At 40.8% G+C, this 14,595-nt stretch overlaps 1 protein-coding gene across 1 annotated transcript; it reads right to left on the bottom strand.

Annotated features, from left to right (window-relative positions):
- Window positions 1-70: 70 nt before the first annotated feature.
- On the bottom strand, window positions 71-8,685 carry clu (clusterin). The gene is made up of 9 exons (XM_064340399.1): window positions 8,525-8,685; window positions 5,335-5,487; window positions 4,490-4,638; window positions 3,623-3,793; window positions 2,629-3,037; window positions 2,339-2,482; window positions 1,608-1,834; window positions 1,249-1,424; window positions 71-527 (listed from the first exon to the last, which is right to left on the bottom strand). Exons 2-9 carry the CDS (start codon window positions 5,420-5,422, stop codon window positions 515-517), a joined length of 1,377 nt encoding a protein of 458 aa, XP_064196469.1. The 5' UTR covers window positions 5,423-5,487; window positions 8,525-8,685; the 3' UTR covers window positions 71-514.
- Window positions 8,686-14,595: the final 5,910 nt, after the last annotated feature.

The raw sequence follows: 14,595 nt of genomic DNA, 5'->3' as shown, positions 1-14,595 counted from the left end.
CCTAGAAGTGTAATGTAGTGTGACCAACATTCACTCATTAACAGTGATTTAAAAGAAAAATGGGACAGCCTTTTAGCACAGTATATTTTATTCATTTCTGCATTGGTTTTTAGCAGTCAGGATGTTGGAATGTACAAAATCTATTGCAATCATATTTTCATCTCTAGCTTTTTCCTCAGCTAACTGGCAGAATACATTTACAAAGCAAAACAGTATTACAACAGTGTTAGTGCAGATTAGCTGAAGTAGTAAGGACATGAATTTTAAATGAACAGTAGTTCTTATTCCTCTTTTGCCTTTTCTAAAAATATGACACCGCTCGGAAGATCTCACTTCGTGCCAGTGAAGTTTCACAGCAGGAAAGACTATGGTGCATGCAAAACGCTTCTAAATTAGGAAAAGGATTCGCTATGATGTTGAAGACAACGCGAAATTCACAAATATTACGACCTTACGGCATTGTGAAGAAAATCCTTTTATGGCCAGAACCGCAGCCCGGAAAACTTCTGATGGTTTACTTCACAACACTGGAAGAGAAAAGACGACTGGAATTACGTCAGGCGTATGTAAGAATAATGAAGATGAGATCAATGTGTTTGTGCCAGGTTGATAGCTCATGGCGTTGAAAATATTGAATCGCTGAAATATTTATGCCATATAACCCACATGCTCTGAAGAGTAGTCTTGCCCAAATTTCGAAATTCTTTCAATTTAAATTCACAGTCTGGCACTCAACAGGGCCAGCTGTGAAATGATAGCTGTATATGTCCCCATCAGACCTTCACAGAAACACATGCAGATGTTTAGACTGAAAAGGCTATTATGCTTTCATTATAGTTTAAAAATTAGTGTCTGTGGACACTGCAGTTTCTCACCTCTTAAGGGATGTTGCTAATGACTTAGATTCAAGTGTGCGTTTGAAGATTAGGGGACGCAATTTTCCGTTAGCTCCATGGCGCCAACTGGCGTACGTTATTTTCCTGACCTGAGGTCATTCTAACCGCGGATTCAATACACAAACGGAATTGACTGCAGAAACTCTCCCAATAGTCAAAAGCATATAAATAAACATCTTTTTTTGCGTAATTGTGACTTTAAGAAGATGACAGCCAAATATGCCACCCAAAGAATGTCAACCACCCAGAAATGTCAAATTTAACCAGTCACTGCTAGATTGAGTAATCTTTCAAGTGAGTCTCTCCAGTTGAATTTGACAGAAGGGTGTCAAAAGATACGCATCACACTTACATGGTGTTCTGCTTGTAGCGGTCAAGAGCCTCCTGAGCCACCACCTCGGAGAATCTGGGATCGCTCCAGGGGAGGTCTCCTGGCACCGTGAAGCTCATGGGAGGGGCATCAAACAGCTCAACGGACACTTTGGTGTCCTCTGGCGGCTTGTTGTCTTCTGATGTCCTGGACATAACCTTGAGTGGAACAAAATTTAATTGTGATGAGGAATTTAAAGAAAAATGCTGTATTTTTTCTGTTGATTACATTGTATTGTAGTTTACTGTATAATCTAAAAAATGTGTATGTTATGAACTGGGAGGTCATATAAAAGGCATATGCAATATTATTAAAAATTGGGGAAATCCTGAGAAGCTCACTGTTTTAATCTGGAAGATTCCATCCTTGGTCTTTGTGTTGTTGGCCAGGGCAGACACCCAGCCAAACTGCCGGTTGAACATGTCCAGCAGGCTGGAGGTGTTGAACATCTGCTCCTCAAACCTCCTCAGAAGCTTGCTGTACTCCTGGGTGAACTTATCCGCCATGGCCAGAGCTCTCTCCAGCTCCTCCTTCACAGGTCCTTCCAGAGGGTTCTTCCCCGAGCAATCTGGGACAGACGACAGGACTTCCTGTTTACAACTGCAAGGTTATCAGCAGTCTGCAAAATGTCTCACCTGACCGCTCAGTGATGCTTTCAGAATGATGTCATAGATTCTTCCCCTCTCCACAATTCTGAACATACATAGTTCCACCCTCAACTACCATTGGCTGATATGCCACTGAGACATCAAGGCATTATACACAGAATGGGGAATCAATTTCATCTAAGCTTTGAGTTGTTAGTAACCTCACACATGGACTATTGGATGTACTGTTAATGTACTGTGTCCAGGTAGAAGCTGGCACTTTGCCAGGCTGTCAATCATGACTAAAATTTATATATTTAAAAGTATATTTAAAAGTGGGCCTCAGATAATCTGGTAGGTTACTTTTGTGGAAGTCATGTTTCCTTTTTCACTTGTTTGTTATCTTTTCATCAGAATGCTTTTAGGTTGGAATTAGGGAATTAACCTCTAAACCTGTGAAAGCATAAGACTTTGGTGCTTCTTACCAACTGACTGGATGGCTTTGCACTTTTCACATTCCTCCCGCAGCTTGATGCAGCCGGCTGAATTGCGACGGATTTCCCTGCAGGTCATGCGACCATTCCCGAAAGGCTTCGTGATAACCACGTCCTCGTTAACGCTCCCATTTCCTTAAACAGGGAAGACAAATGTAAAAACAAAACATCACATCTGACGTCCAACATCTTTATCACCCAGTTTTCAATGGGGTATTTATCACGCAAAGCTAACTGTGAACATGCTACACTTCAGCCTCATGTCAAATCAGGGGGGGTACCTTCAGCGGGCATGAGGTCGAAGTCTTCATCCCTGCCCACGTAGGGTCCCAGGGAGCCGAAGATGTTGCGGGCCATGTCCATCATGGGCTGGAACATGCTGTGGAAGCCGTGGAAGTCCCGGTCCTGCACCACCGACCTGTAGGTGCGTGAGTGCCCCTCGTTACGCCCGAAGAACCTGGAGAACCCGAAGGGGCTGGGGAACATCGGCTGGTGGAAGGAGCGCATGTGGTCGAACACCTTCATGCTGTCCTGGAAGATGTTGTCCACTCCATCCGCCACCTCGGAGTAGCGCTCCTCTAGGTCCTGAAACCTCTCGCTCTGCTCCTGGTCCTTCCTCTCCAGCATGTCGATGTTCTCCCCGTTGATCCAGATGGAGATGGGAGAACTCCTGTTCAAGACCTCCTCCAGCTGGAAGAGGAGGCACAAAGGAAACACATTCCACTGCTGTAACTGAAATATTATGCAGGGTCTATTGTGCTAGGTCTGCTCCTAGTTGTGCTAGCTAATATATTTTATATTTATAGTACCTCAGGACCAGGGCCAAACCATGGTCCTGAGGCACTATAAGGTCAGTTTATTTGGTTGATGGAACCCTGCTCAGTATGTGAGCTGTTCCAAAAAGGGTGATCTTTTGTAGCTCGTTGATATTGATTGAGCCAAAGATATTTCCTTATTATTATTGTTGTTGTTGTTGTTGTTTGTAGTGGTGTTGTTGTTGTGGTTGTTATTATTATTATGATGATGATGATGATTATCTTTATTATTATTGTTGTTGTTGGTGGTGGTGGTGGTGGTTGTGGCGGCAATGGTGTTGTTGTTATGGTTGTTGTTGGTGGTGGTGGTGGTGGTAATGGTGTTGCTGTTGTGGTTGTTGTTGTTGGTGGTTGTGGTGATGGTTTTGTTGTGGATGTTGTTAATATAATGATGTTGATGATGATTATTATTGTTGTTGTTATTATTGATACTATCATAACTGAACCCAGTCTGGCCCACCTGCCGGCCCACCAGCCCGGAGCCGCTGCTGCAGGTCCTGGAGTAGTACTTGATGCAGGTGTTCTTCAGGCACGGCTTGCACTCCTCCCACAGCGCCTGCATGGTCTCGTTGCACACGCCCTGCTCCTCCTCCAGCTTGGCCTCCATCTCTTGCGCCGCCTTCAGCGCCTCCTGGAGGAGGTCAGACAGCACCACGACGAGGGCGATGTTCAGTCACAAAGCTTATTTATCTATCACAATGGCTCGCAGTACACCGTGCCTGGCTGTGGGAAAGTTTTGTCACTCTTTATCTGAAGGACATTAAGCTCGGATCAAAACACACAGGGAGCTAGAAGTGGCGTTCACTCAAACAACAGAAAACAGCTTCTAAATGTTATTCTTAAGCTGCCTGTGGTGTTTGTACAGGTCATTGACTACTTGCTGAAGTGCACACAGTGGAAACAGCTACTGATAGATAATTTTTGAGTGAACTATTAAACCATGAGTAGTTGCACCTTCTCTGGACATAGAGATTTTAAAAAATGATTAAATAAACTGAACACTGAAAAGTGCAACTTGATTTAATAGTGCAGAATGTGAAAAAAAAATTTAAACAGTGACAAAGAATCAGGATTACAATCTGCATGTACCAATCTCCCAATGCAGCAAATGTAATTGATTATAATATTAGGCAAAACCATGGGGCATCAGGGGCAACTTGAATTTAATCTCTGCATGTATTGGTAACTCTTCCAGAGTCAGCAGTAGTCTTGTAGAAAAACTAAAAAAAACAATAAATTACACCGGACATTTTGAAGGAAAGAAGTGGGTGTGCCATGGGTGAGGTATTTCTGACTCAGATCAGTGGTAGGAAAAAACAAAACCTGCCTCCTTCTGCTGTTTGGTTTTCTCCAGGGCTGTCAGGAACTTATTGTGCTCCTCCTCAGATTTCTCCATCACAGACTTCATCTCTTTCACTCCGGTGATGGCATTCTCAATTTGCTTGTCCAGGTACTTCTCACCCAGGAGGGAAATCTCTGCAGTGCATTATGGGAAACTTAATGGATCTGAATTTATCAGAAGCAGGCTTTAAGCACAGTGGAATTAGGGTAAGTATTAGCAACAACCGCAACATTAAATGAAGCCTTTATTCATCAGGCATTTCTGCATTTGTTTTTCACTTAGAAAGCCCTCAGAATATGAACTGTTTGTTCATAAATTTACTCTAAATGTACAAAATTCACATCTTATAATAAGAATGGGTACTTAAACAAAACATGTCAAGGTTAAAACTGCGACAAACATATGCTTTTTATATTTTCATATACTGTAGCATGCCAATATTATAATTTTAAAAACAGGTATATCAAGAAAATTTTACATAGTGAAGCTAAAAATTTGTATTTAATGCAAATTACATATTTTCCATACAACTAAATTCATTGCCAGCATGGCATCCATGTCCCTTTAAATAACACTGAAATCCTTTCTAGGAAACTTCCAAATAACTGTGGAATTAATTCTTCTTCCACGGCCATCCAAACACCATGCTAATTAGTTTTTTCTGTACAAAAAAATATCATGCAGCTTTACCAATACACTAAGTAGTTTCCTTAGGGATCAAAAACATGCAAAATGTCAAAGACTTTTGTGTATGCATGCAAGACAGCTTTCTCAGGAGGAGCAAGCTTTCTCATTTGTTGCGTTCTTTTCCCCAAAGGAGGGGTTCTTACCGTTCAGCTCCTCTTTGGAGGGGGGCAGCAGGCTCTGGACTGAGTAAAACAGGAGACAGAGCCCCAGGAGACACCAGGAGTACTTCATCTTACCCACACTCTCAGGAACCTGGCTGCAGGTACTTTAGCACTCAGACTGTGGACTGTGTGAACCTGCAGGGGAACCAAAGTGGGAGGCTTAATTTGTAACACAATCTATGGACAATCAGCAGGGTGGCAGGCTGTTGTAGTTGGTAGAGAGCTCATCTAACAATTTCGAGCAAGGTACTCTGAAGGTACTGTTCATATACAATTATATAAATGCACAGAGGATGGTAAAAAGTAAGGTACTTGCCTGTGTAGTAAAAGTAAGGTACCTGTAGGTGTATCTGGCGATTAAATAACTCAGTTTAGTCCTGAAACTAAGTTTGTAAACATATCTCCATGCTCTGGACTCTATTACCGTTATACCAGAACTAACATTCTGAATATTGATCATATAGACACAGGCCTGAGCCCAACATGATAAATAGAGCAAGCAAAATTCATCTTCAGTATCAACTAAAATATAATAAATCCAAAACTAATCTCAAAGGCAGTAAACTGAATTGACATCAGTGTACTGCTCTGGGGAGGCAAGACCAAAGTACTAATCAAAATGAAAACTTTGGAGTGAATAGGAAGAACATCCTGACATTGATGTGTCAGATTTCTCAAATCACTTTACAGAAACTGAAGCACCAGTCAAATTTCTGGAGCAATGATGCACAATTAGAAGGTTAGAAGAGAGATTAAGGACATACGGTATCATTCGTTTTGTCGATGAAAACAAATGATACTGTATCATTTGATATATAGTGAATTACCCAGTGTTGTTTTATTTCTTGACATTATAAATTCTACACCTTCCTTTATTTGTGTAAGGCTATGAATTTCTCAAGCTTTTTTTTTTCTCTAATTTTAAACGGCATCGTACCGCATTGCGATTTTCTCTTTCCTTTCCTTTTCGTAATAAAATGTATACAGTTACATTAAAATTCTAATTTCAAACGTATTCCAGAAACATCTTATTGTGAAAGGGCATGCAAAAGCTGTGTGTGCTGAAAGAGAGATGCTTGTGCTGACAGCTGCGTAGATGTTCTGCAATGCTGATACTGCTATTTTTAGGCATTAGAAGAAAAAAAAAAGACTGATGATGACTATGCTTTTTTCCCCACCTGACTGCAATGTTTTTGTTGTCCTGACAATTCACCACTAGGTGGGGCTGTGTAAGGACTACTCACTACTGCAGGACTGCGCAACCAGGGCTGATGCATTTCGGGATTTTGTGCCAACCTCTGCTCTTAATTATTTAATTAGCTCAATCACATCTTGGATTGATATTCGTATAAGCACCAGCTACAGCAACAGACTGCAAATGCATTGTATAGATTTTACTGAGCTCGAGTGCTGGAGTGGACCAGCATAGTTTATATGGCTGTCAGAGAAATGAAACCAAGGTAATTGGTTGGAACAAAAACCAGCATGCAGACCATCCTTCCCGGACCAGCGTTGTGCACCCCTGCACTAGTGGAACAGAACTAGGCACCCTTTCTGCAAAGGAACATTCCAGTATGACCAGGCAAGGATAATCTCAATTTTGCAGTCACGGGCTGGCATCCAGTGCTTCCGTCACTCAAAGATAGTGGAGGGATGAATGACAAACGTTGACAATGAGCCCAGAATTAAACTGCTTCTAGAAACGACTTCCTGTAATTTAGTTTCAGTACCCTGCTGCATGTAAACAGAAGTCCATAGTCCTTAATAATGTCTCAGATGGTACGGTCTGACTTTAATTGATATTTGTACATCCAACAGCCTTTCAGAATACCTCAGAACATCTCAGAACTACTTCAGTTGTATTGTATCCCCATCAGAAAAACAGCTGCATTTCCATGATGTGAACGGAAGAATCACCTTCATTGTCAGAACCATATAATTTACAGAAATGGACACTGTAACACATCAGGCAGCCTTGGAGTGGCGATAATAAACACTGACAGTGCCTATAAGATGCATCATCACTCTCAGTCAAAGCTGGGAGCGTTCACTGTGAAAAGAAGCACTTGGAGACTAGTGCCTTTTGGCAAATTTAAACAAGGGGCCCGGTTACATAACCAGCACGCAAGCCTGTGAATTCCTTATACAAACACAGCCAGTCGGTGCCGGGGGCTTGGGAAGATACTTGTGAGTACCCTTCCAGGCTTCAGACAGCTGTAAATAGTCTTAGGGTGTGATATTAGGATTTCCATTGCCAGGTTTTTCATTTATCCCAGAGGAAGGAGAGCAGTCTTCTCCCAACAGATGTAAAGAATGCAGCTTTTACTGTATGCAACCAAGGTTAAAAGTAGAAATTAGTTTTTGCAATATTTTATTTTTGATTGGACGTTTTTCAGAGAAACATCTCTAAGGATGAATAACAGCACTATCCCCTACTCGACAAATAATCTGGAACAGATTAAAACAAGGAGATGGATATAACAGTGATTGCAGACTCCCACAGCACAGCATGGGGTACATCTAAGCTACTTCAAGCAAGCAGATGGCCTAAGCTCTGCATAAGCGGGGATTTGCACATTGTAATAAACACTCAGCAATGGAAATCAGTAAAGAGGTTGGAATGAGAATATCAGTGGGCTTGATTACTTGCTGTACGCTCTGCCCTGCATGGCTAAATTCACCTCCCTGCACTAGTAGTCACAGCCAAATTATAGCTGGAAAATAATCAGGCAAAAATAAATCATATCTGATTTTTTAAATGTATTTATTTTATCTATTCAAAGCCTGTGGTCCTAAAAAAGCATGTTTTGAAATTATTGAGAAAGGTCACACCTGTGAAAATCATAGTCATTCAAATCACTGACAGCGTTTATATATATATAGTGCTCATGACTAGGCACTAAACTACAATCCCCAAACCCACGACATCTCTCCCATATGTATCCCATCATTTACGAGGATTGAGAATCTAGTCAACAGCAATCGAAAAGGTTAAAACATGCATGCGTACACTGCAGCGCAGGGTGGTTGTTTTCAATGAGCATTAGTCCCTGTTTGGGTAAAGGATATGGTGGATGGTCCCCGAACGCCACTCCCCACAACCGCACGGCTGCAGGGGTTACAAGCAGCAAACACGCACCTTACATTCCCATCTTAGCCGCGGCTCACTCACCTCCCCGCTGATCCTGCCTCTTCACAGTAGATGAAGCGCGGCGGGACTGCGTCCTCGTAGGTATTTATACCTTGCGCTGATGTTGACACTGTGATTCACTCACGGAGAATGCCCTGTGGTTTTAGACTTTTCTGGAAGTTGTGTAATTCCCGGTGCACAGCACGGAGATTAGCCCGCTTTCGGCCTGAAGTGGGCAATGTTGCTCTATCAAACAGCGTCGTCCCGCCCCTCTCTGCTGAAGCAGAACTAATGTGGTGAGATTATGGCGATAAGGAAAGAACAATTTTCGATATGATTGCGAGAATTGTGTGAAATAATAACGTTGATGTGTGATTGACAGATATTGTAGTAATTTTTGCATAATGTATGACTCAAAATCATGAATTTTTGAAAATAATTATATGTGGCGTCATTACAGTATTAACGCATACCTATTATTAGCCACACGCGCACACACGCACACACACACTAAATTGTATAGATGCAGCACAGACCACAGACCTGTTAATTCATGCCCTTATCTCTTATTAGCCAAGTCTACTTTTATGCATCTGCCTTTTCTGCCTACTTTTTCCAGTTCATCAAGTTCATTATATAACACCATGTTTAATTCTGACTCAATGAGAGATAAAGTTTGGTTAAAGAACTTGCTTGTATTTCTGTAAACGCGTTGGTTTTTAAATTGCACAGGGGTTGTGTTAAAATACAACTGTCTAGTGCTGTGTGAGTAATCCACTGAGTCAGACTTTGGCTCCGTGTCAGTAATGTGCTATGGTTGAGTTGTTGCTTCCAGCATATGAAGAGAAAAGCAGTGTTTAGTATAATTGCCATCACATCAGAGCAGCTGAACAAATGACATCTCTATTGAATGGTGAAAACTGTTGTGAATGTTCAATAATACGTTTTCAAAAATGACAAAATAATACGTTTATATTTGTTCCACCACATTTCCCTTTGGAGGAACCAAAAAACACCACCGATAAGAATCGTCTCTGTTGGGTTTGCACTTTATCTGCACCTGCCAGCATTTCCCGGCATAAGTTTAAAAAAAAGGCACAAAAACAGCCGACGTTGTGTCATGTGCACATGGGCACTTTTCAGCTCGGTTTGAGCTGTGACTGGGCTGGCTTAGCATGCAAAACAAAACAACAGTGTGACATCTTTACTGTCCATGGCCATTAATGTTGCTACTGTAGGTCAGAAAAACACAAATAGCACACAATTAGGAGACAGATATATCATCCATACCCTTATGGAAATGGAATATACATGAAATATACCAAAATATATTATCAAGTTATTTCATTATATATGGGAAAGTATACAACTCATTGCCACTTTCAAATTACAATATACTTTTTTACAAATACATAGCTGTGAAATGCATGTATCATTGAACAATATATTGCGATATATTCAATTTCTTTAAGGTTTTAAACATTATTTACACGTTGCATAAATTAGTTAGCTTAACATCACACAATATAAAATACAGAGTGCACCACGTATTTTGATTTTGTATCATGCATACCTCCCTTATATTATCTAGCATATTGCTACATACTGTATATCCTATATCTCTCCCTCTGCTGACAAGCCCAGTAGCTCCCGGAACAGTGCATCCCATTCCTCTGAATCATAATGCACCTGGTTGTCTCTCCCCAGGGTCTGCACTTTTATGCTCCACACCCGCCAGTATTTCCCGCCATTGCCGATAACCTGTCATGTGAATTGCCCACGAGGGGGGGGGGGGGGCATTTTGTTTTTTTCACCCCAGCCTGAACTTCAGAGCCGAGCTGATTTGTGTACCATGAAAGTCCAGCTTCTGCGTAAGAAGGTCACATATAAGAAAATGTATACATGAACTGGCTGGCTGACAGCTGGCAGTTGCTCTATTTCGAATGATAAGAATGAAACCTACGAAGGACAATTATTCCAGTAGCCTTCCTCCTTTATTGATTCTCTACTATAAGACAGAGGACCGAATACAAATGGCCACTTTTCTCCAGTGGGTACTCTTCGCCAGCCGGAAGGAGACGGGGGGGGGGGGCTGGCGAAGAAGTACCAGTGTGTCTCCTCTCATCCGCAGTGCCCCTGAAGCGCCAAGGTCAACCTGCGGACTGCCACAGAAGGGAATCGGGCGAGTCCCAAAACATAAATGTACCACAGCTGCAGGCTATATACAAGTAGCAATACCTCAGCAGGAACGCAGCTTTCATTGCACGAGGAGAAGGACAATGGCCGAGCTTTCAGCATACTTTAACCCTTCATATTTTTATGAAATATAACTCATTCATTGAATGTGAATCATGTTCTCCTCAACATATTTAAAGCCTTGGGTTAGGCTTTAGCTACCTAAGCCGCGAGTACTTGTGACAGGCATGTTACTCCAAAGGTGCAGCCAGCATAGTGCTTTTACGACAAATGTGAGATTTTGTGATTTGAATGAGGCAAAGTGTTTTTTAGAATGTATTTATTTGTTAATTTGATTGAAAGTCAGCTCTCTGTCTACAGCAAACACCCTGCAGCTGCAAGTAGCACTTTTGCACTATAATAATTAAAGTCAATGTTGGAGGTAAATTACAGAGGAGAGGCAACTTTCACGGCCCATAAGTTACAGTCCACAGTCATTTTCAGTTTTTAATTATATCAGTTTATGTTATGCCCTCTGGCAGATAGTCCGGCTCACAGCCCAGTAAACCCCGAGCAGCAGGACATCTGGATTCTGTTCACCACAAGCCACGCTTAGTTAAGAGAAAGCATTGCAAAAGTAGAGATTAGTTAGTTAATAGAGATTAGTTATGGTCAGAAGAGTAAATAGATATGTTACATTTTTTTCTCCATTAAGTAATTTTTTTTATACATTGAGCAATAATAATAATATATTTTTATTCCTTTTTTTTACAATGATGCTCCTGCTCCCAAAGAAGCATCTTTCACTATTGTTTGAAATAACAGCATAATATCATGTCTCAACATTCTGCTGTGACAAATCATCTATTTATTCATACCATTGAACTAAGATATCCAAATAAAACCAGATAAGCGAGTATCAGGTGTGAGGCTATATGAATATTACCCACCAGATGGCAGTGATACGAGACTTCAAAAACTTGTGTTTTGAGTGTGTTAAAAGTTTCTGAGTTTGGACAAATGCAGAATGAATACTGGTCTTTAAACGGGTTATCATCCTATTTATTAATGTTATTTGCAAAGTTTTAGCTGGAAGAGCCCACCCGTCTGTCAACTCAACCAATCAGAATTTCACATTTCATAATATGTCCCACACTTACATTCCTTCCAGGAATTTATCTGCATGAAATTATTGGTCCAACAGCATATGCTTAACCTAGTTGATTGGATTTCCAAAGATTTCCATCTGTATTCATGATGTTCACATTATGTTGTATTCCTGTGAGTGTGAGCACAGGATGCATGAAATAGTGTTTTTCAACCCCAGCCAAGGACAGCCTCCCAGCACAGAAGAAACAGATAGTCAAACACAAATGTCTAATCTGGAACCAAGTTATTCCACAGATTGCTGCTATTGCATCAGTTAAATTTTCTACAAAGAGGTTCCAATCACATGGCAAGTTATTCCAAAGATTATTTTTATCTTTTATTTATTTTTATTGATTACAAAAGTTTAATATTCTACAAATAGGTTGCTGTCACACTGTAATGCAACCACAGTTTATCAGACTATCAGACATGCAAATGTGTCTTTACAAACATAAAATCAAAAATCAACATTGCAACATGCAGGCTACACTGACTGAATTTTAAACACCTCTGAGTTGAACAGAGTGGAGGCAAAATGATGACGTATGCAAAGTTAAACACTTTGTAAATACAGTACACTTTATAACAGCTTATATGGCCTTCCAGTGGTAAACCAGGCACGTTATCTACTCCTCTCAGTTTGTCCAATATATATGACTTCAGTGAACCTAAATGTAGTTGTTACAGGGAATTTTGAGTTCCATTTACTTCATCTGGATGAACTCAAAAAGACAAAGAAAATGAAGTTTGCATGTAGCAAAGAAAAAGAAACATTTGCTTCACGTCCTTGTGAAAAGCTAAGGGTAGGGTGCACTTCAAGTTTAACTGAGCAGCCATTTTCAGTAGGAGAAACAAGCCTTCACGGCTCATTGGAAATCAAGGATAATGTGTTTATCGTGCCACTTTGAAGTCCCTGGAGTTACTGAGCGTTTGAGTGTGGCTCATTATCCATAAAAGGAATACCTCTTGCTCTCAGTCTTTGCATATGAAACGTACGTGCACATGTGGTCCGTTTTCAAAACAATGCCACTTTAAACATACTGCCAAACATCTTTGGAATCTTCTTTTCAACTTGCGCACTTACGGTGAGACTTGATCAAATCAAGCTTGGACTATTTTCTTCACAAAACAAATTGATGTCAGACCATCTTTTCCTAAAAAAAAGAAAGGATTTTTTTTTTTTAAAGGAACATCTTGGAACGTTTATCGATTAACAGATTTATTGAGGCTTGAATTCCGGTAACTGTCTGAGAATATCCTTCCTGTCCCTCAACTGAGGTGATTTGTTGAAAACACTGGGAAATAATGGCGCATCTATCAAACAGCACGTGCAACGCCCACCCCCAGCCTGTTTGGCCCAAATCCACCAATACAATGTGCGTACACCCATTAAGAATGTGGAACATTTGGCTGAACTTTAAAAGGGTGCTGGATCCTTCACAAAACAAGGCCCCACACAACTACATTTAGGGCTCAGTTTGAGGCTGAAGAAGAGCAAGCTCACAATCTTTAAATGAGTTAATTCCTTGGTAATCTCCATGTCTCATGCAACCATAAACGTCTTGGTAACTATTCAAGCGCAATGCCTATTAGAAATAATCTGACATAATCTCCCAAGCCACAGCAAGTTCATTCAAGCATTCCTCTGGAAAATAATCTTAAGAATTGCAATAATTGGTACATTTTGTGTCGTGACCTTTGACATATCAATCACCTCAATGAATGATTTTGAATGTCTGGGATTGGCTTTTGTAAATGTGCCTTTGAATTCTGGCTGTTCAATGTGTGATGAGTGGTCATACTTCATTCACAATGCTAGGTCACAATTTTTCTGACCTGCAGGGTAGTCTAGTGGTAGGGTTTGTGACTGGTAACCATTTGAGCCCCCTTCAGTGAGGCCCTTAATCCAAAAAAAACTGCTCCAGGGGCTTTATCCCTGGTCTCTCTCTCTCTCTCTCTTTCTCTCTCCCCACTTGCATCTGTTCTCTCTGGCATTTCTCCCACGGCGACCTTGAAAAAATAGGAAATGGGTCTCAGTGGGCCTCCCCTGCTTAAATAAAGGATTAATAATGCGTTGAATTATAACGGAAATTGGTCGTATTCCTTTTGATCGTGTATTTCATGACACATGGATTTTTAATGAGTAATAGGCCTAATGCTGGGGCTCAGTAATGACACTCTCCACTATAAACATAACACCGCCACAAACATGGCGACTTAAATTGCATCTGGACTTTATCAGTGATTGGGAAATCGCATGGACGGATTTAGTCTTGCAAAACAACAAACCGATAAAGCAGTGTGCAGGACAGCCTGAGCTTATGAAATTAAAAACAATTAAACATTCCAATATGTTCATATGGATCATGTTTTTTTTTTTTTCCTCAAGGCACACGGAGCATTGAACGGAAAAACAAGAACAGTGTTCCTGAGCACAAGCAGACACAGGCTATTTTACCTTCAGAAATAATGCTGATCGGTTCTGAATCTTCCCTATCCAATGCACAGTAGAGAAAAAACATATTTTATAATTCATACGTGCATTTAATGGTTTCTGTAGTTACAGTGCTAAAATTGTTGAAATCTGTTTTCAATTTTTTTTTTTTTTATCTCCTGTGAACTTTAATCTGACCTGGATTTCCTTCAATATCTATGCTCCATTGATTCATATCCACACTACACTACAGAAACATATGAATGGACATTTGACTGGACACTACCACCAGTGGGTTGTTTTGGAAATACACGAAATGTAGGCTACGCTATACAGAGGGCAGTCCTCTAGTACC

This window comes from Anguilla rostrata, chromosome 6 (genome assembly GCF_018555375.3).
Source record: "Anguilla rostrata isolate EN2019 chromosome 6, ASM1855537v3, whole genome shotgun sequence".
Taxonomy (NCBI): Eukaryota; Metazoa; Chordata; class Actinopteri; order Anguilliformes; family Anguillidae; genus Anguilla; species Anguilla rostrata.
This window is presented reverse-complemented; position numbering and strand designations above follow the sequence as displayed.

What these genes read in the sequence shown, in the direction of transcription:
- clu (XM_064340399.1), bottom strand. Translation starts at nt 5,422, where the DNA reads ATGAAGTACTCCTGGTGTCTCCTGGGGCTCTGTCTCCTGTTTTACTCA. An exon ending in AAACCAAACAGCAGAAGGAG is followed by an intron (nt 3,794 to 4,489) that starts GCAGGTTTTGTT and finishes GACCTCCTCCAG; the next exon opens with GAGGCGCTGAAGGCGGCGCA. An exon ending in CCGGGCTGGTGGGCCGGCAG is followed by an intron (nt 3,038 to 3,622) that starts GTGGGCCAGACT and finishes CTCCTCTTCCAG; the next exon opens with CTGGAGGAGGTCTTGAACAG.